The 23,084-nt window shown below is 38.8% G+C and overlaps 1 protein-coding gene across 1 annotated transcript in view; it reads left to right on the forward strand.

Annotated features, from left to right (window-relative positions):
* Positions 1-5,775: 5,775 nt before the first annotated feature.
* LOC122811184 (ubiquitin-conjugating enzyme E2 variant 3-like) overlaps positions 5,776-23,084 on the forward strand; it is a gene marked incomplete at its 5' end in the record, with an annotated part of 386,567 nt that continues 369,258 nt past the window's right edge. The window contains 1 exon segment of the mRNA XM_044082856.1: positions 5,776-5,911. Within this exon segment, the coding sequence (XP_043938791.1) occupies positions 5,776-5,911 (136 nt within the window).

Below are 23,084 nucleotides of genomic sequence, written 5' to 3' on the forward strand. Positions count from 1 at the left end.
TAAAGTGCCTAACTCCAGTCATTGCATTTTGCAGGCAAAGAAATAATCAAATATACCCATAACTGGACAATTGTCTAATTCAGGCAGAAAGTGAGGACATGCTGTTGAATCATCTGACGTTTGTACAAAAGGTGCTAACTTCTCTGGGGTACACCATAAACGAAAAGAAATCACATCTTGTACCCTGCCAACAAATTGTATTCCTGGGAGCAAGCTTGAACACAGTGTCCCAGATGGCTTTTCTCACGCCAGAGAAACAAGTTCATTTAACAGCTTACTTCAAACTAATGGCCACAAAGACCCTGCTATCTGCAAGACCCTTGAGGGTCTTGGGGTTCATGGCCTCTTGCATTCTCCTAATTCCATATGCAAGACTGCATATGAGAAAACTACAATGGTATCTAAAAAGCCTATGGTGTCAGCATTCTCAGAATCTAGAAGCAATGATTCCTATCATACCTTGCCTACAGTTAGAGTTCCTTTGGTGGGCAGAGGCCTGCCACCAAAACAAGGGACTGCCATTCACTCTACCCCCTGCCGCCCAAACCCTAACAACAGATGCATCAGACTATGCATGGGGGCGGGGGGGGGTTCACTTGGTAGGGAAGTGCATTCAAGGCAAATGGAACCCAAGTCAAATGCACCTGCATATCAATCAGAAAGAAATGTTAGCTGTACAGAATGCTTTGACAGCCAGGACCACATTCTTCCAGGATAATTAATGGTAAAGACGGACAACACCACTGTTATGTGGTACATAAACAAGCAGGGGGGAACCCACTCATACCCTGTTTGCAGACTAGCCATGGCTCTGTGTAACATGGCCTTGAGCTACCAAGTGCACCTACAGGCTCAATTCCTGCCAGGAAAGCTAAATACACTGGCAGACGAACTAAGCAGAAATCTCATGAACCCACACGAGTGGAAACTGGAACCAAAGACATTCAACATGTTGATAAACAAATGGAGGAGCCCAGAGATAGACCTGTTTGCCTCCCCCCAGAACTACCAATTGGACAAATTCTGCACAAGGACTCCCCACAAACAAGCTTGGAAAGTGGATGCCCTGTCCTTCACCTGGAAAAATCTATCAGTTTATGCCTTTCATCCTGTGCCTCTCCTCTCCAAGGTACTACTAAAGATCAAACAGAACAAACAGAGGACGATACTGATTGCACCAGACTGGCCACACCAACACTGGTACCCCCTCTTGTGCAGTGTCACTGCTGGCACCATGGCACCTGCCTCAGACCCCTACCTTGCTGTCCCAGCAGGAGGGCCAGATTCTGCACCCTCAGCTTTAAACCCTGAACCTGGAAGCTTGGCTAATTACCTGATCTCTCCATTACCATCCCTCAGTAAGCAAGTGTTGGATGTCATTCTGGAGACAAGGAGGCCTACTACTAAAAAATCTTATGCTGAAAAATGGAAAAGATTCTGTGCCTGGAACCAAACTCAGGGGATGGGCACAGGAGCACCCAATTTACCTCAGATCCTTCAATACTTAACTGAGATGCTTCACAAGGGCCTTTCCTTTTCCTCCATCAAAATTCATGCCTCAGCCATTTCAGCTCATTAAAACACAGAACCACCCCTCTTCTCCCATCCACTGCTCTAGCAGTTCCTCAGAGGGGCCAAAAACTTAAGACCACCCAGGAGAGCCCCAACTCCAGCCTGGGACCTTAACTTTGTATTGGAAACCCTCAGTCTACCTCCTTTTGAGCCAGCTGCAAATGCAGAGTTGAAATTCCTTTCTTGGAAAACAGCCTTCCTTTTATCCATCACTTCAGTAAGAAAGGTATCTGAATTACAGGCCCTTCTGGCAGTGGAGCCTTTCATCATCTTTCATGCAGACAGGGTGTCCCTCCTTCATGCCCAAGTAGTATCCAGTGTGGCTCTTAATCAGTTCATTCATTTGCCAACCTTCTTTTCTAATCCACAGAACAAAGGGGAACGTATACTGTACTCCTTAGATGTGCACAGATAACTTAGATTTTACTTGAACAGGACTAAATCTCTCAGGAAATCTGGACAGCTGCTGGTGACATTTGCTGCAGGTGCAGAGGGGAAGGCCATTTCAAAGCAAACCATTTCTAAATGGATAGGCCGTTGCATTCAATTCTGCTATAAGCACCATGGAAAACCTATCCCACGGGGATAAGACTACATTCTACCAGGGCTGCATCTACCTCTACAGCCTTTCTCAGAGGCGCCCCTACCAAGGACATCCTAGAAGCTGCTACCTAGAGTTCTGTACATACTTTCACCAAGCATTACCATTTGCCAATTTTCTCTAAATCCAGAGCTGGCTTTGCCTCTGCAGTCTTATGGGACCTTATAGCTGGTCTTAATGCTATCTTATTTCCTCCTCCTATCCTCAGCTTTGGGAATCTACCCAAATGTGATGACTGCAACAGTGAAACATGAAGAACATAGTACAGTTGTGTACATTTACCATAAATGCAGATGTTCGAGTGTATTCACTGTTGCATTCCTGTTTACCCTCCCTCCAGCCCCTTGACCTCTTTTGGCTATACCTCTATTCCTTTTTACTATGCTTAAAGCTTTTTGGTGCATTTGTTTTTTTTTGTTGGAGGTGTAACCTTGTATATATATTTAATTGATTCCCATTATGGGGGTACCTGACATCTGGGGCAAGAAAAACTGATGTAGCTGCATGCTTTATACCCTTGACTACCTGACTGCATGGAAGATGAGACAGCAACCGATGCAGGACCCAAGATTTTTATAATCAGGCCGACTGAGGGCTACTGCAAGCAGATAACCCAAATGTGATGACTGCAGCAGTGAACGCACTCGAACATCTACATTTATGGTAAGTGTACACAACTGTACTTATCCTCCTTTGTCTGCCTGCCTAAACACACATTTATTCATTTGTTCCCTAAGATGTTGTAAAGTTTACCATTCATTCTTAGACTTAAAAAATTTCCATTTTCATATTCAGCTTGTTTGCAAACTATTTTCTCATAAAGGCTAATGGCAGAAAAAACAGACTTTAGATGCTTATGTCTACTTTTGCAGTTAATGAACTTTGTACTATCTTAAACTGTGCATATGTGAATTTTGGACTTTTGCTGATTGTTTATGCTACTCTGCATTTTTTTGCTTCTCAAAATGTTGTACTTTAAACTTTATATTTGTTATTGTGATATGGGAGCTTTTCTTCCCGGGCCTCCACTGAAAATGGGCTCATTCTGGCCCAGTGGACATTCCCAGTAAACAAACATCAATAATTAAATAAATAAAAATAATAAATCTTAGGAGGCACAAAATTATTAACACAAGAGAGAGCAGGTACAGTTAGGTTTTCATATCCTGTACTAAACATATCTGAAGCAACTTAATTTTCATTAGCAATGTTAAAAGCATCAACAAGCACATTTTCATAGATAAATTCAAAAGTGAATCATCAAGTTCATTTTCTTCATTTTCATTTGTGTCACAATAACTAGGCTCATGCCTTACACATTTATCATGAAAGAACACCTTTAAATGAAGTTTTCTGCAAAATGTGTTAACATCCAATAGTAAATCTGCTAAAGATAGATTTATAGTTGGTACAAATTTAGTACCCTTTAACAAAACATTTTTAACAATCAAGTTGGAGTGAAGTAAGACATGTAGTGAGTGGATACGGAGAAGGCAGGTTTAATTTAGAAGGAATGTTTTGAAGAAGATAGACTGAAAGAAGAGATCATAAAGAACCAAGGTGGGGCAGTAAGTGGCATGTTTAGGCATAGATTGACATTGGTAACATGCACCTAGAGCGACGTCTAGGTACTGGTCAAGTCACAATCCAGCACACTTGAAGAAAAAAAATTCTTGTAGTAGGTGTAGCGAGTATTAGAGTATGGGTTTGGAGATAACATGTTTGAATGCAAGTGTGTTAGTCCATTTCCTTTTTGTCTCTCAACTGTCCAGATTTTCTCAAAATGTTCAGATTTTTGACTTCCTTGTAAAATTTGTGTTTTTCTGGAAAATCATGGAGGCTTAAAGTAACTAAATAATGACAGACATTTGAGTTTCAGAATTCATATTCTTCGGAAAATGCATAATAATTCAAAAACTGTTATTTTAGCAACTTTCTAAGTTTATAGGAACAATATTTAAAATCTGTCTCCATTTTTGGGCCTTTGCCCCCCCCCCCCCATTTTTTTCTGGCTTTGTCCAGATTTCTTGCACTGGGAGGTTGAGTGGTATGAAAAGCCATCAGCATGAGACCTGAGGAAGAGTAATTTGTAGAATTTAGACTGGAAAGGAGAGAAAAGATATTGACTTTGACTAGAATATTAATAGAACATTATTGTGTTTTTGCAACTCTGAACAAAAAAAAATATTTAAATAAGTTGATACCAAGGTGGGTTGAATAATGGCAGTTTGCTAGGCATTACATAATAGGATATAAATAGAAATAAAAATGTCCAGCATGAGGGGAAAATGGAAGGTTGATTGTAGGGAATGGAGGTAAAAGCATTTCGGATGCAGGTCATTGAGAGGTTGAGTTCTAGCTGATATGAGTAAGGTTAGTAGGGAGACTAACCCAAAAAAGGATAATAAGGGGACAGGTCTGAGTGAAAGGGGAGTCGTTAAGTTGTACTGTGGACAGCTGTGGAAGTTTACACAAATGGTAGAAACTGCAGAAGTCACTACATAGGGGTTCATTTTTTAAAAAAGATCAGTGACATCAAAATTGATTATTTACAAAAAGAAGTACAGGGAGCATGCTGTGCACTCCCATAAATGACACAGACTTGAATTGTGTGTTGCATCAAATCACTTGTTTTTATTCAGACACATAATTTGACCAAAAGATGGATTAGCAGATGTCTTACACCCCCAAAAAAGTGGAATGAAGTGAAATGAAGTAGAAAAGATGTATAAACTAATGAAGGTGTTGTGTTGTAGGTGAGTCTATCATTATAATTTCTCCCACACTAAAGACCAAGAGAGGCGGTCTGGATAAAGAATGGCGATTGACAGACTTTCTTAAAATTTGATACAGAGTTATAGTTTGATGGAATTGTAGAAATTAGTACTGCAGACGCTATTTACAGCTTAGTATCTGTGCTGAAAAATGAATCCAGAAAACTTATGATCTTTCTATGCTGTGTTTCCTACAACTGGACAAATCTCCATTTTGGCAGTGACATAAAGGAGATAGAAACTGTGGTGTTTTAATTTTCCTCACCTGAGCATATTTCTGCTCATGTAACCAAGATGCTGGTAATGTAGTAGTTTAGAGCAGCACCAAACTGATATAGAAATGGGTGACTGTCTTAACAAGTTGGTAACTCTTAAGACAGTTCTAGGGAAAAAAAAGAAATTGGTAGTGTAGCTTGAATAAGGCTTTGGTATTGTGCATTTGTACATATGCAGTACCCATGGAATAATCAATGCCCATGATGTTATGAATGAAGGAATCTGAGAAGGTAGATGCAGTTAAGTAGCAATAATTTTAGGATAGATATATTTTTAATGTGGATAAGCTGAGGTGTAGTAGGGTTAAACTTGAGATAGTATTACATTATTTGGATAAGGAGAAAAGGGGGAATCTTTTTTGACTGCATTTCTAATGTTCTTCTTAACTGAATGAGGAACGACATAAATACAGTTAAAAAAAGCTTACTCCTTTTCTGCTTAGATTGTAGACAAGAAGCCAGAAATTATGGCAGCAAATAGGCATTTATGGGTGCATCAGACAGGAGGACTGAAGATATGTTATTAATTGCTATATTTTTTCTTCTGTTATAGCCTATGTCAACAATCATTGGCTTAATTGGTGACATGATAAAAATATTTGAAACAGAACCTCCTTTGTTTTCAAAACCCTCCAAAGATGGAAACAACCCCGATGATCTCATGAAATTTTTATCTAAAATCTCTGGAGGTGAGTTATTTTATTTAGTTTTTTACAGTAACAATTTGTTTTACATAATTGTTTTACATGTTATGTTCATCACCAGCTAACTGTTTAATCATAAAGTTGTTATTTTCTTAGAATTAAATAAAATGACTGACATGTTTTCTCTGTTAGCTTGTGTTCTGCTGGCCAAGCATGTGATGCTGTTGAGCTGCATCTAAGTCCTCTAGTGACTCCATGAGCTGCTGGTGTGATCCGTAGAGTTTAGCAGAAGTACAGGAAATGGCACTAGATTGCCAGGCCTTTTTCATGTCTCTATCTCACACACACACACACACACACACACACACACACACACACACACACACACACCTTCTCTGGGTAACTTATAGTAGCCAATCCACTTAATACATCTTTGGAATGTGGAAGGGGAACTAGACTTTCTGGAAAAAAACACAGTAACACAGGGATTGCATGCAGACTTCGCCTAGAAGGCATCCCAGCTGCGAAACAAACCAGAGAATCTCCATATCTTCATTCAAGTACTTATAAACATTAATCATCAACACAGATGTTAATGCTTCTGTAATTCTAGGCAGTTCTTTGCAGACCTTTAAAAGCCCTCATCATTGCTTCCAGGTCTTTTCTGCTTTTTATTCTAACCATTGAGGATTTCATCTGTTATAGTAATTCATGATATTTATTCTTGCGCAGCTTGTGTGTGTCTTGCTTTCCAGCTATTTTTTTTTTTTACTGTAGTAGCTGTCTACAAGGGCCAAATCAAGTCTCTTGCCCTGGTTGATATTGACTTAGGTGGTATGCAGTTCCCTGTAATACCAAGCACTGTGCTTTACTCTCTTCACTTTTCATCTTTCTGAGCACCATTTGTGCCTCACTCATACTAGAGAAATACTGTGTAATAGCTTGCATGGCCTTCGCTGGTCAGAGTTTTCTTCATTTTCTGCAGCTACACTGTTTTGGAAGACATCTTCAAGAGATCATATAATTATGAAATGATATGCATGAAATCCATTCTCACGTTTACCACACCAGTGCTTGTTCTGCCTAGGCTGCAAATAAGCCGCATAAGATACTGGAAGGCTCTCATCTTGTACTTAACAGAACAGTGGCTTAACTCTCTAGATAAAAGAACTTACAAAGAAAGTATTTTCTAAGCCTGCAGGGTCTGAAAAGAAGCAGAGAGAGAAAAAAGCTTCTAATTCAAAAGCTGTAAGTCTTTACAAAAAGAGAGAGGCAATCCAAGAGCTCCAGTTATAGAAGAACTTTTAACAAAATCCATGGAGGAAAGTACATCTGCTGTATCAGTGCCTGTAACAGACACTCGCAGCTTGCCATTAAAATACCAGGATCTTCAGTCTTCCATGGACATTGATGCTTCAGCCATGTAGATTAAAACTTGTTACATACTTTTATACCTACATTGGTTGCACCATGGATAATGTTGGAGGCCTGAGAAGCTCTAGATCTGGACTGTTCCACTGTTGGTTAGCCTTCTACCATAATAGTAGTAGTGACTACCACTGTAATACATCCAGGTGTCTCCTGAGTGCCCTCTGTTTATTCTGCTGTGTATGGATTGATAGCAAAAGAGCAATATAATGCCAGTTTGGAGCAGGAGCCTGTCTCACTTGCCATAGAAGGTTGTTGCTTATCCATATCTGTTTTCACTTTGCAAAAACCTCCACTGGTACTGGTGAATGCCCAAGATAAGAAATTAAAATTTAATAACAGCCCTTATTGTTTGTATTGTGTAGGTGAGGAACCATTTTATTCAGGCCCTGTTCACTTTTCCCAATATGTTTATTCTGTCCATGAGAATACCTCTTCACAAATTTCTAGTTGTTTACCTCAACATTTGTTTTCACCAAAACTATAAATAAGGTGGAAGATTTAGGAAGTAGGCAATCTACATAGCTCTCATCATCTAAAAGGCATTATTTAGAGATGCTTCATTTCCAAGAATGTAATTGCCATATTTAACCTTTGAAGATATTTGAAAACTTGTTAGTGAACGACACCAGTGTATGCAGGCTCCTAAGTGTGCAGGTGTAGCATCTAAAGATTCAGAAGCAAGGGTTGTAGCATTACACTAACTTTAAAGCTAACTCAGCAAACTTTACTAACAGCAGCTACATCAGATGTCTTCCTGAATGCATGTGGCCATTTAAAAGGGAAGCAATATTGCTTGGGTACATTTGAGAAGAGGTTTTAACGTCCAGTGCACTGTCAGTTATTTAACACACATGGATTTCTGCCATGACTACTTAGGGCATATGGTGGGTATATACTCAGAACATGCAAAGACTCAAATGTGACAAGTAAATTGCAGGATTTAGTAAAGTCAGCAGGCAGAATGAGATATGTACTTCAGAATGTTTCTGTGATTATGCCTTTGGCAGCTGTGACAAGAATAGTAATTCAAAGACATGCTTTGATAAGGTTGGAGAAGTTAGCAGAGGATGCTAAAGTCCAGATAATGGAAGTGCTTCCACTGACTTCAGATGTAATCCAAACCTTATTAGAAAAAAACATGTAAAATTGGTGAGTCTTACCCAGTATGAATATCATGCTTTATTTACACAATTTAAAGGAATTTTCGCTGGTAAGACATTTTGTGCAGACAGTTTACCTTTATTCAACAAACTTTTTCCCCTAAAGGAGAGTGAAAGTGTTCAGTCCTCATCTTCATATTTTTATAAAGTAGATGGTATAACTAAATAATTTATCAGCTTACCTCTTCTTTTCATTTCTCTTCTTTCTTGTAGGAAAGTGCAGTCTACACAGTCTTAACCAGGTGTTTAGTATATTTTTTCCTATTTAGTCAATACTAACTTGAAAGTATTACAGATGATGCCATGTGTATTAATTACAGGTAGCTTTCTCTTGTCACTATATTTCCATCTATACATGTTAGCATACATTGATTATATCCATTATTATTATTGTATAGCATACATTAAATATATCTGTTATTATTATTGTATGTTTGTACATGATCAAGCTATATTTATGGCTGGTGTGGGCTTGATACGTTGCAATAGAAGATTGTTTATAGTAGACCAGAATAGTAAGTTTTCTTTGTTCTAAAATAATGTGTTTGTTTAGTAAGATGTCTTTGGTGTCAGTAATTTTAGTATTTATTTTGTTTTTTGGTTAAGTAGAATGTCTGCATTATGAATATGCCCCTGTTGGCCAGTGTATTGAGTAGTAAAAGTGCTGTAGGATGGTGCCACTAAGAGGGATAGTGACAAGAGTTAAAGTGGAGGTTGTAGTATAAGGACAAGGAGGAGGATTTGTCAACAAGAGAGTTAACCATTGGTGTGGGAGAAAGAACAATCTAGATTACGGTGAAACCTCTTTGAGGGCTTAAACTTGGGGAGAGGTGATCACAGTGTTCATCAAGGTAGAGATAGATCACTTATGACTATCATTTGACAGAAACTCTCTCATTGTATGCAGTCTCCCTGATCACATTTCCCCAGATGGAGTAATCACAGAGTGCTTTTATATTTTTTAGTGCTGTACAAATATTTTTGTCACCCTTGCAGGATATTTGTTGTCCTCATGGCTGTGCGACACTGAGATCGCATATTTAAGAAACTTTTTCTGACTTGTGACAGCAAGTTCAGCAGGTATGTGTTTTTGATTAATTTAAATAATTTAGTTTACTGGTAATGGATTTGTGAGGTAACTTCTCATAGAAGACCCATGGATGCATATTGTGGTGCATGTAGGCACTGATTACTTATCAGAAAAGAGAGCTGAGGTAATAGCAAACAGGGATAGAAAAGTTGCAGAGAATTGCCAGGAGAGGGTGTTGAAGCAGTAGCATTTTTAAAAGCGTTACCTATGCCTGCAAGCAGGAAAATGATGGCGGTGACAGTGGACAAGGGAGAAAGGCTTTGGACTGGTAGAAGGATGGGAAAACCTGGCAAAGAAATCAGCAGTGCTCAGGAGCAGACTCTATTCTAGTCCAGAAATGATGGTATTGCTTAGTGCTGGGTTAAAAGTTTATATCTCAATGATCTTGCTGTTAAAATGAGATGGAAAGGCAGAAAAGATAATCACATAAGAGGGATTTAGGTATTCAAGTAGTAAAATAATGTTGTAGAACATAGCAGAGAAGTAAACAAGGAAAATGCGGAGCATGACTGGATAGTTGTATTTTGCACTGCAAGGAGTCTGAGTTGGAAGTTTGGGGAGCTCCAAGCAGTGATGCGGAAAGGGGAGGCTAATGTCACAGAAATGTGGGCTAATGATAAGAAAAGATGGGACATAGAGGTACATAGCTATCAGTTGTTCAGGAATGATAAAAAGGGAGAGGAAAATTTGTTATAGTAAACTGCACAAAGGAGATAACCAAATTTGAAGTCAAGAGAGGAGGAATACCTCCCAGTGAAGGAGGCAAGAGTAGACAGGCTTAAAGCCTAGGTTAGATGCTCTCTGACAGTTAAGGTGAGGGAGGGGAAATGCTGGTGGACAGATATAAAGAAGGACATAAAAGGCTAGAGCTAACTGTAAAGGAGTGTGATAAGTGGAAAATTATATTCCTAGGTGACGTGCCAGGAGGACACTGAAACATTCCTAGGTAAAGGAGGAACTGGACTTGATTTACTTCTTGAAGTAAAAGGGGCTCAGCCAACTGGTGCAACACTGTACCAGAAAGAAGAGGGAGAGGCAATCCAATTCCTGCAGCATCAGTGGTGGCTGCAGAGAGAGGTGTATAGCCTGCAACACAAGGATCTTGGGGACATGCCCTGAGTCCACTAAGTGCCAGCTGTGAAACCTTCAAGGGACATGGACAGGAATCCCCCGCCCCCCCCCCCCCCCCCACCCAGGGAAGGGATAGCAAGCCTTCACATTTATCTGGGAGGTGAGGTTAGGGACCTAACTAAAACACTCCTCATGGCTGCCTTAATGAGAGCCTTTGTAATTGTTTCTTGCCGTACTGGGAAAAAGTTAGACAGTTGATTTCTGATAGGTGTGTGTGTGTGTGTGTGTGTGTGTGTGTGTGTGTGTGTGTGTATTAAAAAAGAGGATTGTTTTATTGGGGGGGCAGTGAGCAAACACCAGGCAAGAGAAGGGAGGATGGAGAAAATAATGTCTTCCCTTAAGGAGGATAATTTCTGTCCAAAGTCATAAATAGTCTGACCTTTGTGATATAACAGAAGTACTCAAGAACTGAAGGACAGCAAATGTAGTAAACTTGTGCAAGGGGAGATTGTGGAAAATATGGGAAACTACAGACCTATTAACCTACTAACAATAGGGGAAGAAAATGTCCTAGACAGAATTCTAAGGAGAAAGCAAGTTGCTTTCTTAGTGCATAACAGTGTCCAAGTCAGCAACCTGCATAAATCTGTCAGAACAAATGGGTAGGAAAGTAATATTTATCTTGTCATTTATGCATTTGTCTAGAAGTGAAAACATGTTGGCTGAACACTTACGTCCCCCTTTCCAAGCTTATTGTTCTAGGTTCAAATTAAGCTAAGAATCAAAACATTTAGCATGCACCAGGTTTAGTTTATATAAAACATAAAATGTATTACATTTTTAAAAATCAATAACTTAATGAGTGGGCATTAATCAAAAATGCTGTGTAACATTAATAAAACAAAAAAGTAACTTGTATCACTTTAGTATAGATAAGTCTGCAAGGTCAAATATCATTGGCAAGTCACAAAATTCATCTTTCCTGCAAATGTCCTTTGACAAATTTTTTTATTGATGAGTTTTTGTATTGAAAATGATAGACTTCATTGAATTAAGAAGATTCTGCATATATCAGCAGTAGCTTTTATTTCATAAATGTTAACAAATGTATAAGCAAAGCAAGGCATGCTACAGACAAACAGACTACAGTTTGATTCTTTCCTCAGGAAATACCAAAAACAAAATCAAATAAATAAAGATAGCCTTGAATGACACAGCAAATTAATAGCCAATTGTGTTGTCAATTCTTATCAAAAGGTAGTATCCAGCTTCTGTTCAGGTAACCAAGTACATGCAATCATGCTGTCCCAACTTCAAACTGTATATATTAAAGCAGTCAGGAAAACAATACTTGATGAAGTCAGCACAAACGGTTTCTTCTGTCTTTTCAGTCACCTACCTATCTACTAAATTGCTGCAATAATGACCTTATGTTGCATTTACTAATGAATTATACTGTTCTACTTCATCTTATAGCTGATGTATACTGTTTACTGCATTGTTTTAATATACTTAAGTACGAACTCCTAGACCACATTTTTGCCTGCCTCTCCAACCCACCTCCTCTAGTGCTATTTGTCCCACTGCAACAATTGTTTGTTTTTTCTTTCCCTTGTACCTACAGTTTGCCTTTCATCCTAATGGGTGCCCTGACTCTGAAGAACCAACTCTACCTGGCCAACCCACTGTAACTCAAGCAGAAAGAAGGGTGCACTTTCCAGGAATTTGCTCTAGTTCTATTCTCTTGTCCACTAAAGTGCATGTACCTCTTGAACCTATGCACATTATTTAAAGTAAACTGGCAGTAATAACCAGCTTTATATCATGATTACTGTATTTGTGCAACTAGTGGCAAGCACAGCTTACCGGGTCGCATTCTTCCAGCCCTCCCCATTACACTGCTTAAACTAATGCCATAGAGAACACCTTCTATCTTATGTAGCTGCCTTTAAACCCTACTAGATTTTTTTACCTCCTTAACCTTTAATGACACAAGCATTCTGACCTGCTACTAAATATTATTTTACTTCCTTAATCCTTTACAGACACAAACATTCTGACCTGTTAGCAGTGCACTCTGTTACCTGATTGTTTCCAGCCCTTCTACAGGGTCTCTTGCCCACTTAGATCCCCTCCCTGTCCCTAATTCCCACTCGCCCCCAGTGGTCCTACCTTTATTGGTAATTAGTAACCACTCCTGTCTTTCCAACAGCTTACCACAGCACTACACCTTCACTACCTCCTCCAGCTTCCCACTACTAGCCCTCCTGTTCTGCTAACATGTACATGCACACTCCTTGCATACATCATATCTTACCAAACCTCCACCTTTCCCCCACTCAACCACTACCACTGTACTACAACACTCACCACCACTCATATCTCACCCGTACTCTACTACTCTCCCACCACCTCAAAAACCTTCCCTATGCCCCTCCACATATTCTTCCATCCACAGTAAACTAAACTCATCCCCCACACTTTAACATAACAACCCTACTGCCATACCTATTATCCACAAAACACAATCATAAAACTTCCCTAATAACCAAGCAAATTCAAAAATTGATAAAACTAATAATCTCATCCATATCTAACCTAGCACTCAGTGGAGACGTCCATTCCAATCCTGGCCCCTCAAACTCCAACCCCACCCTTCATAATCAGACTAAGCACCACGACTTCTCCCAAATCACAGCCAGTAGAAAAGCAAATGACCTCTTTCTGTTCTGCTAAGCCGAAATATTAGAAGTATATCCAACAAAGTGCATGAGCTCCATGCCACCATAGACTTGTACTCCCCTGATATAGTGATCCTTACCGAAACATGGTTGAAACTACACATTACCAATGAGCAAATCCTCCCTACTGGTTACAGTATACTAAGAGTAGACCAACTAAACAAGAAAGGAGGTGGTATAGCTATAATATTTAAACAGCATCTAAACATGCAGATCTTAAACTTAGCAGCTCCCCAAATAGGTAAGGAAGAAATAATATATACCAACCTTAAAATAAACCAAAATAAAACCATAAATATTATAGGATGCTACTTCCCACCTGGCCAAAACATCCGGATCTCCACTAGAAAACCTCCTCAGTTGTAGTAACCACCATCTACCCCAAGAAACTCTAATTTTAGGAGACTTCAACACTGACTGGCATACCTGTTCTAGCAACCACCCCAACCCATCATGTAAACCTTCATGGCTTCACCCGACTAGTTCAGTCTCCTACTAGGATAAATAAAAGCGCCAACAAACACACTACCCTTGACTGGATACTAGTCAGTAAGAGTCCCCAGTCATATATAGCAGGCTGCTTATCAGACAGCCTCAGTGATCACTCCCCAACATTCCTACACAGAAAACACCTATACCAAGTGAAACCTGTCATCTACCGTCAAATACGCAAAAAAATAAACTTCAACCCTCTCTCATTCAGCTCATCCCTTAAAGAATGTAACTGGCAACCTCTAAAATACCTCGGCCTAGATGACGCAGTTGACTACTTTAATAACACCTTCCTAAGCATCCTTAATTACCACGCCCCATAAGATGCTCCTGAACCAGAGCCCAACCATCCCCATGGCTACAGAAAACCACTAAGTCAGAAATGAAAAACAGGGATAAAGCTTGGGAGCAATGGCGCAAAACCAAAACACCCTCTACTAGACAGAAATTCCAAGGACTACATAACAGAGTCAAAAAGCTAATAAGACGGGACAAAATCCAGTACTACCAGTCTGACCTTACCTCCTCCCAACATAATCCCAAACAATTCTGGTCCTCAATAAACTCCATCCTCCACCCAGGTAAAGTAAGTACCCCTATTCCTAACATCACTTACTCCTCCAAAAATATTGCTACCTCTTTCAACACACATTTCGCACAAACCGTACTACCACTAGCTAGACAACACAACCGCCCCCTCCTCAAACCCACTCCTTCAACTAACAATCTCCCCTCTAGCTTCTCGTTCTGTCCTGTTCCTACCTCCAAAATAAAACAACTATTGACTAAACTTAAACCCACCAAATTAGCAGTAGACAACCACCCAAGTGAATACCTACAACTCACAGCTGACACTCTAGCATACCCAGTATCTATCTTGATTAACAGATCTCTGTCAGAAAAGTACGTTCCTACACTATGGAAAGTATCACACATAATTCTGCCCCTCCACAGAGCTAACCAACTACTGCCCCATAGCTATTCTGTCTCCACTCTTCAAAATACTAGAGAGATGCATCCATTCTCAGGTCTCAGATCACCTTCTTGCTAACAATCTCCTTTTCAACACCCAACACTGTTTCCAACCAAACCATAGCACCACCACTGCCTTACTGTCTTTCACTAACACTATCCTACAACATAAAATTGCTGGTTATCTCTCCTCAGCTACTTTCCTAGTCCTTTCTAAAGCCTTTGACATGGTACCACACAAACAACTCATCTCTCTTCTCAAAAACCTATCCTTCTCTCAATCAGTCACCAACTGGTTTCAAAGTTACCTCTCTGACCGCCAACAATCTGTTGTATGGCATGACGACCTCTCCCCCAAACTACCTGTCCCCATAGGGGTTCCCCAAGGGTCCATCCTTGGACCCCTACTCTTCTCTATTTTCACCAATAATCTAGCCTCTGACACTACACATGGCACACTCAAACAATACGCAGATGACTCAACCATCATCTTCTCAGCCCACTCCCTACCCAAACTGCAAAAAGTCACACAGGATGAATTTTCCTCTATTGAAACTTGGCTATCCCATGCCCAGTTAATACTCAACCCCAGCAAAACTAAATTACTAATCTTCCAACCCACCAAAATTACCCAAGACACATCTCACTTTAACGTCACAGCAAAAGACAACACCACTGTCCATCCCACAGAACACATCAAGTTGCTAGGAGTCGAAATAGACAACAAACTGAACTTTGATCTTCACGTATCCATGACCATTAAAAAAAGTACACAAAAACTAGGAGCATTATATAGAAATCAGCAACTACTTACCAAAGCTACAAAGATTTCAGTAGAAAATTCTCACCTTATCTCCACCCTACTTTATGCCTCTCCAGTATATACTAGCCTAAGACAATGCGACCTAAGTAAGCTCGAAACCTGCTACAACAAAATCGCCAAATTCACCACAGGGGCTTCCTACAAGTCACCATTGTCTTGCACTGGCAGAACTTGGCTGGCTAGAGCTACCTCACCTCCTTCAATGGTACCAACTCGCAGTCGTCCACAAACTAGTAAACCATCCACTAAAAGTCCCATCTCTCCAGAATCTACTCCAACCCTACATAACCATGAGACCACTAAGATCCATACACAAAAACCTCCTACAGGTCACAAGAGCCAGTAACTCTGCTGGAGATGCACTATTCTCTTGCACTATAGCCAAATTATGGAACTCCCTCCCACCCTCAATTTCCTTTGTAACTTCTGCCACCCACTTCAAATCTTTACTAAAAGCACACTTAAAAACATGCTGGTTATGCCCTTGCAACCCCCCTCTAAAATCACCCACTCCACCCTCCCACTACCTCCTTCTGCACCCCACGAACTACCTTATTTCTAGCTAGCTTAGTTGCTCTCAAATCTAACTACCTACCTACCATATAGTAAGAACCTTTTGTAGCTACAAGTGTAACTGTCTGTTATGTACCTAAATAACAAATTGATTCAGTTGACACTAAAGAGTTATGTTACACATCTGTAATATGTTCAACTTCTGTCACAATGTTTTAAATCTGTATTAAGTTCTACAGCTGTTTTAAAACTATGTTTTACCTTGTATTATGTCCTACAGCTAGTTCAATGTCTAGAATTTTTAAATGCAATTTTTCTCTAAATGTATATGTCAGTAATACTACATGTGGAACTTTTTATCCCTGGGCCTCTGCTGAAAATGGACTGGCGTCCAGTTGAACTCTCCCAGTCAACAAATGTAAATAAATAAATAAAATGCATTTTCCTCATTTTCTTGCACTATACAAACTGAAACATTCCTGGTATTGCCCAAGTGTCATATGTGTCAGTCTAGCCTGTAATTGCAATTTGAAGAGCATAATTTAAATTACACATTGTCCAATATACTCACAGCTAACAAGCAGCCCCCCCCCCAAAATTTGGAAGGGTTAAACATCTTTCAGACTTACCCAAATAGTTACTGTTGCTCGTTGCTGTCTGTCTTCATGTGCAATACTAAATTAGACACAAATTCAAAAGATCTATTAAACTTTTTTCAGATACAGAACATCTAATATCTAAATGCCAAATGTCATTTCAAATATTGTAGTTGTCAGGTGTCAAACAATAAATCACACATCACATTTTTCATTGTCATCTTAATCTTGTCATTCAGACATGCATATGTCAAAGGTCAAATCTCATTGCTCAGACTTGTACTGATATAGTAATGGTATGATGTACATGCCATGTAAAAAAATTGTGTGTGTAACCTTTGTTTCATTCTTGGTTTGTTTGTGTATACATGATCCTCAACATTTATCCTTTAGGTAAGTGACTTTCTGACGCTAAATAGGAATAGTGTTGGAATGTCTTGTTTTTTCAAGTTAAAAATGTTCATTGAACAACAGTGGATGATATCCAGAAAATCAGAAGAAAGCTAAGAACATCTACAAATATGCAACTAAACTAAGGTACGTTAAACAGGTTATCAACAAGTAAAAAATTGCTGATAACACAAGTAAGAAGAAATTGCATCACATATTGAAGCAAACAGAAAAATTATCATTATCATAGCCTGAGATGCTCCATACTCTGCATGAGAAACCAAGAGGAGAGTTGTACTTGTAAAAAAAAAAAAAAAAAAGATTAGCTCATCTGGTTGCATTAATCTACTGCCTAACTCCTGCAGAATATGCTCCAAGTCCAAACCTTGTTCCCAACCCCCCCCATCAAGTCAAATGATCCAGTTTAACACACAGATCCAAGGAGTCCATGTAACTTTCTATGTCATATAGTTCCTTCAACATCTTCTTAAATTCTGAGACACCCAGGAGAACCCTATATTCCCAAGCCTTAATTAATTTCTGTCCTACTGTCATCATTGGCTGCAAGAGTGCCTTGTGAAGAGAATATCATTTTTGATAAAACCATATCCAGTTACTCATATATATACACTTCCACAAACCCATTTACAATTTGCATCCCCGATTTTTCTTTCTAGTGTATAATGCATTACTAAGTATCCTGTGCTCATACTTTATAGTTACTGAGTATTGATAATAATAGCTCTCTCATGCCAAATAACATGAAAATTATCTTCCGTCACTGTTATTGGAGCACGCTGTCAGTGTTCTCTCATTTCCCATAGCTCATGCCCTTGAACTGTTAAGTAATTTACACATAATTTTGTAACAAAGTAAGCTTGATTTGTTATATCTTGGGTACCATTAAGTAAGTTAACTTGATTTTCTAAACATATCACTTCATTTTTCAAGCTGAAGCCTGAATAGTGTTAGCTGTGATGCCTTAAACTGTCTTTCGGCTTTTCTCGGTTAGGGGTTGCCACAGCGGAACTCCGGTCTGCTAATGATTGGCAGTAGATTTTTACGTGCTGGCTTGCCAGGCCTAACGCACAACCTTAAACGAAGGAACGCCCATTCATGCATGTTGACACACAGAAGACGCTCTAACTGAGAATCGAACGTGCAACGTCTAACTGTGAGGCGACAACGCTACCGCAGCACCATCACCACAGTATAGTGTTAGCTGTGATGTGATTTTGTAAAATCAATGTTTGATCATGTACACATTCTCCACATATTGTGGAAACTGTGTGATAATATCCCAAACTAAGCAGATCATAATAAGTATTCAAAGTAGTCGTGTTCCCTTTTGGTAGAATTCTAAATAAATATTTTTGCTTTGTGAATTAAATAAACTTATTTTAATCATGGATACTGTTATTTTCAGAGACGTTACCAGGTCTACTTTAATAAATAAATCCGTCTTTAAGTCTGTATCACTGTAAAATTAAACTGACCACCAAAAGCATCTTGTGGTGACCATCTGACTGGATGCAGCAGCATAAAATTATCTTTGTGGCATACCTTCAGCTATATTCAATTTTGCAATTAGTTTCACTACTACTTGTCCCAGGGTCTGGTATTGTTAGAAGAAAAGTACCTCTACAATTCCCTTCATGTTTAAATCTGTATGTAAGTAGGCATATCTAAGGGTAAACGATGTGAGTGATATGCATGTCATTTTTCTTAGCAGTACATTGACTTCTCTGCTATTTATTTGTGATCAGATTTCTGTAATTCTTGTGTTTTTTTCAAACACTGTTTGTTCTGCTGTGGGTAAGCAATATCCACAAACGTCCTCCTCATGTTACTAAAATAGTGTCTAGAACTTTTAATGTGACATTCCCTCTCAAAGAGGATTTGGAATAATCATAAAATAATTTGGATGAAAATTAGTTTTACAAAAATATAATCCTTTGTTCCTTGTAATTTCAGGAGAATAGCTCTTTCTTGGAATAATTCACAGATATGTTCACATGTTTTACACAATTTGTCTGCAGAAGAGTTTAATTATGATCACAGTACTTGACTGCAAGTAGCAATACTTCAGTTAATTTAGAATTACACTGTAACTTCACTATGAATATAACCAAGTTTTTTTTAACTGTCAGTCTGTGTGTGTAGTTTATTTGGGAGTTTGCAACTCCTGTTAAAGTTTTTATATAGGCAAAACTACGAGAAGACTAGTTGAACACATATAAGAACATAAAGCAGCTATGAAAAACATCAGTGTTAAAAATGCCTTAGCTAAATATAGTGTTTCATGATTTTTTTGGTTTTAGATGTTTGGTATTAGACCAAGTTGTAGATTTTATTGATGACATGAATTCTTCCCTAGAGTATAAAGAACTTAGATGGCAACTGTTTTAATTGCAGACACACTTCCCAGCTTAAATTATTGTATTAATATTAAATGTGCATTAAAGTGGTGCCTTTAAGGAAGTGATGTCAGATGCTAATTTTACATTTGATTGGGTAGTGTTTCTTATTTATACTTGTAAGATTTTAGAATGCTATTTTCTGATGAAGTTCCAGTGTAACAATAAAAAAGGAACAAAAGCACTCAACCTATTGTGGCTGGTGATTCGGTTCAAACTTTCTACCGTTTTGGTTCTTTAGTTTAATAGTGTTTGTGTTTTTAGTGGCTGGGTTTTTGTTTTATGTTGGTATATTTTAAAACTTGCCAAAGGAATAAGGGAGGTGCATTTTATATGTAAGGTTTTTCAGTTAACATCGTGTGAAAATCTGAAGATTTACAGGCATATTTCATTGTAGTCACAGCTGACAAACACTTGCAAGGTAGTACTTAATTTATAATGTTTTACTTCATTTATTCTGCTACCAAAGCATGTAAAGAAAATGTAAACAGCATACCATTCTGTGCTTTTGGCAAATCCTGAAAGAGTTGGTACCCTTCATTTGTTTCTGTAGACTGGATTTACTTGCTCTAATACAGCTGCAAGAACAGTTCATGTTCTTAGAAGCTTTTCATGCAGGTTAACGTACTGCAAATGTCTGCATTATCACTGCAGTAAATTATTTCTTATATATTCATGTCTTGCAACTTAGTCATTAAATTTAAGATTTCTGGCAGCATACTTACCATAGTTTAATGCTGACTTCATTATCACTGCAATACATTTTGTTTTTCATTGCTGTCTTGCAGTGGGACAGAAGTTCCTTGCAATATACATTCCATACCAGTTAGCAGGAGAAAGTTTCTTTTTAAAAGAGCCGCATATGCAGAAGACGTCCATCCACAGTAACACATGCTTGCTAACTGTACTTGTCTGTCTGCATTCTATGCCACCTTTAAACCAAAAGAGTATTTGGTTACTGTCATGTATGTCTGGTGAGGCCCATCCTTAGAATTTTCTTTTGACAATATGATAAGCACTCACTTTATTGCCTTCTGAGAATTCTTGTTCACATCAGCAATGCTGTCTCTATGTAGAGTCAAGGATGGAGTTAACAATTGCAGTTTGAATTTTATTTCAAGTGCCACTGTACTTCATCTGCATTTTGCCCATTTTATTAAAAAATAGTATACAGTACATTGTCCAGAAGATTCAACATGTGTCAGTGGTACATTTTACCACAGATGTTAGGCAGCCTTGTTCATTCAATAATGATAACAGACTATATTTTGATTTTCTTTAAAAGCAAGACATACAGGGATTTTGTAGTGTGATAACTAAAGACAGATGTCAATGACACAGCAAACTAATAGTAAAGAGTGCTATAACTTCTTATCAAAAGAGAGTGTCCAGCTTCTTCTCAGGTGTAACCAGGCACTTTTAGTCTTGCTGTGCCAGTTTGCTGGAAGATTTCTGCTCTTTCCATGCAGATTGTACATACTAAAGCAGGCAGGAAAACAGTCCTTGATCCTGTCAGCATGGACAATTGCTTCTGTCTTTTCGTGATACATTAGCACTTGTACATTGCAAACTGAAGAATGCCTGGTATTGCCCACCTATCCTGTGTGTCAGTCTAGCTTGTACTTGCAAATGGAAAAGTATACATTAAATTACAAATCACCTAATATAGGTGTGTCAAAAAGAAGTACTGCCAGCACAGCTACCTGGAATTTTGTAAATCATGTCATTTGTGAATATCAACATGATTCATATGATTGTGTTACAAATGTATTAGAACTGTATTTCATATAAGATGGTTTGTACAGAAGTGTGCTGAAGAGAAGTTGTAGAGTACTCCGCTTAGAGATGTGTCCATAGTGTACCCTACTGGAAGAGAACAGAAATGTACATAAACTAGTAAATGTATATATTTTAACAGTGGAAAATGGAACATAGAGGTTTAACTTGCAAAACGTCAGAAAAAATAGTTGAAATTAAATTATTTTATAACTGTGCCTTAAAAGATGGTTTCAATGCAGCAGGTGCCTAAAACTAGGGGGGCTTCTGCATTGCCTTGTAAGTGTTTTACTGCTTTATGTCTTCCAGCAGCTACAAGCATTGGAGGGCTATGATTTTCACAGTTTTTAGCAGTGGGGGTTTAGCTTGGGAACTAAAGTTAGATGACAAGAAGTGATGTCATCCTGCAAGCTAATCCAGCAATAATATTTGATATATTAATTTATAAACTCTCTGAGAGAGGTATTGCAGTTTATATTTTGTGTTTGACCTGACAGCATCAGCTGGAAGACCCACTCAAAACATATGTCTTGCCTGGCTCTGTAAGTAAGTTAAATAGGGTACAGTAGTTTCTCTTAGATTGAGACAGGAATATAGTGAAGTATAGCTTAGATGTTTTCTTTATTTATCTGAAACTGTCCTGCAATGTTGTTTTAAATGTTTCCTGTGATTTTGAACTCTGATGTAACTGTGATTATTTACTAAGTATTTTTTTGTTCTTTTATTTTTTTATTAAATATATTTAAACCTTTCATTGTGGCTAATAACTGTGAGACATATTTAAGTTCTGGGAGTACTTGCATATTTATTTGGTGACACCGTGTGGACCACTCCTAATAGCCTTGTTCTTGGTCAAACTAACATTTGGATTAATAGTAACATTACACAGTAAGATTGGACACCCTTTGTTAAGGGCCTTAAAGTAGATATAGAGTTGGCTGGTGGCAGTAATAACTACCTTATAGTCTGGGCAACAGGGGGCATAGCTAGTGAACCTGTACCAGTTTTCCCAGGTGTGTGTGTGTCTGTGTGTGTGTGTGTGTGTGTGTGTGTGTGTGTGTGTGTGTGTGTGTCAGCTACGTGGACAGGGACACGAAGCACTGCTTGGGCAGAGAGGGTGCTGCAGGTCTTGGCTTGGCCACTCAGCTGAGATCTCAGCTCTATAGCTGTGCCAGTGAGGAGTCTTATTGGGGATCTGGAGAAAGCGGGAGAAACCAACCCCAGGCTGACTGTGACCTCTGTGTGCTCTTAAGGGAAATTGCACTTCACTGTGTGTGAACTTGTCATCTTCCCAGTGTGTACGTCCCCCACTATTGCCAGTGGTGAGGATTGAGGCTTCTTGATTACTGGGCCAGTAATGGGGCATCACAATACGTAATGGTAACATTTGGTGCTAGGTGATCCCTGGAAAAACAGTCTTGAGTTCTGTGTCCATTCTCTAGAGAATCCAGAAAACTGAAGATGATAATTCACAAATCCATAGTGGTCCACTTGGCCCAGTATCCATTTAACTGCCTGGCAGAACTTGGCCAGTTTTAATCTTTGGCAGTCCTCTTATTTACTGCAGATATATATTTTTCCTGCCTCTGTGGACAGGTCTCTGGAGTCAACAAGATGCAATATCACAGTTTTAGTTTCGCTTTCAGAGCCATGGCTAGCAGTCCTCAATTCTATACCCAAGACAGGCTCTTTCAGAGTCTGCCTGTAACTGTGTGCAGTTCAGATTACTGACTTGGTATGACACAA

Source organism: Protopterus annectens, chromosome 9.part0 (genome assembly GCF_019279795.1).
Source record: "Protopterus annectens isolate FY-2018-M chromosome 9.part0, PAN1.0, whole genome shotgun sequence".
Classification (NCBI taxonomy): Eukaryota; Metazoa; Chordata; order Ceratodontiformes; family Protopteridae; genus Protopterus; species Protopterus annectens.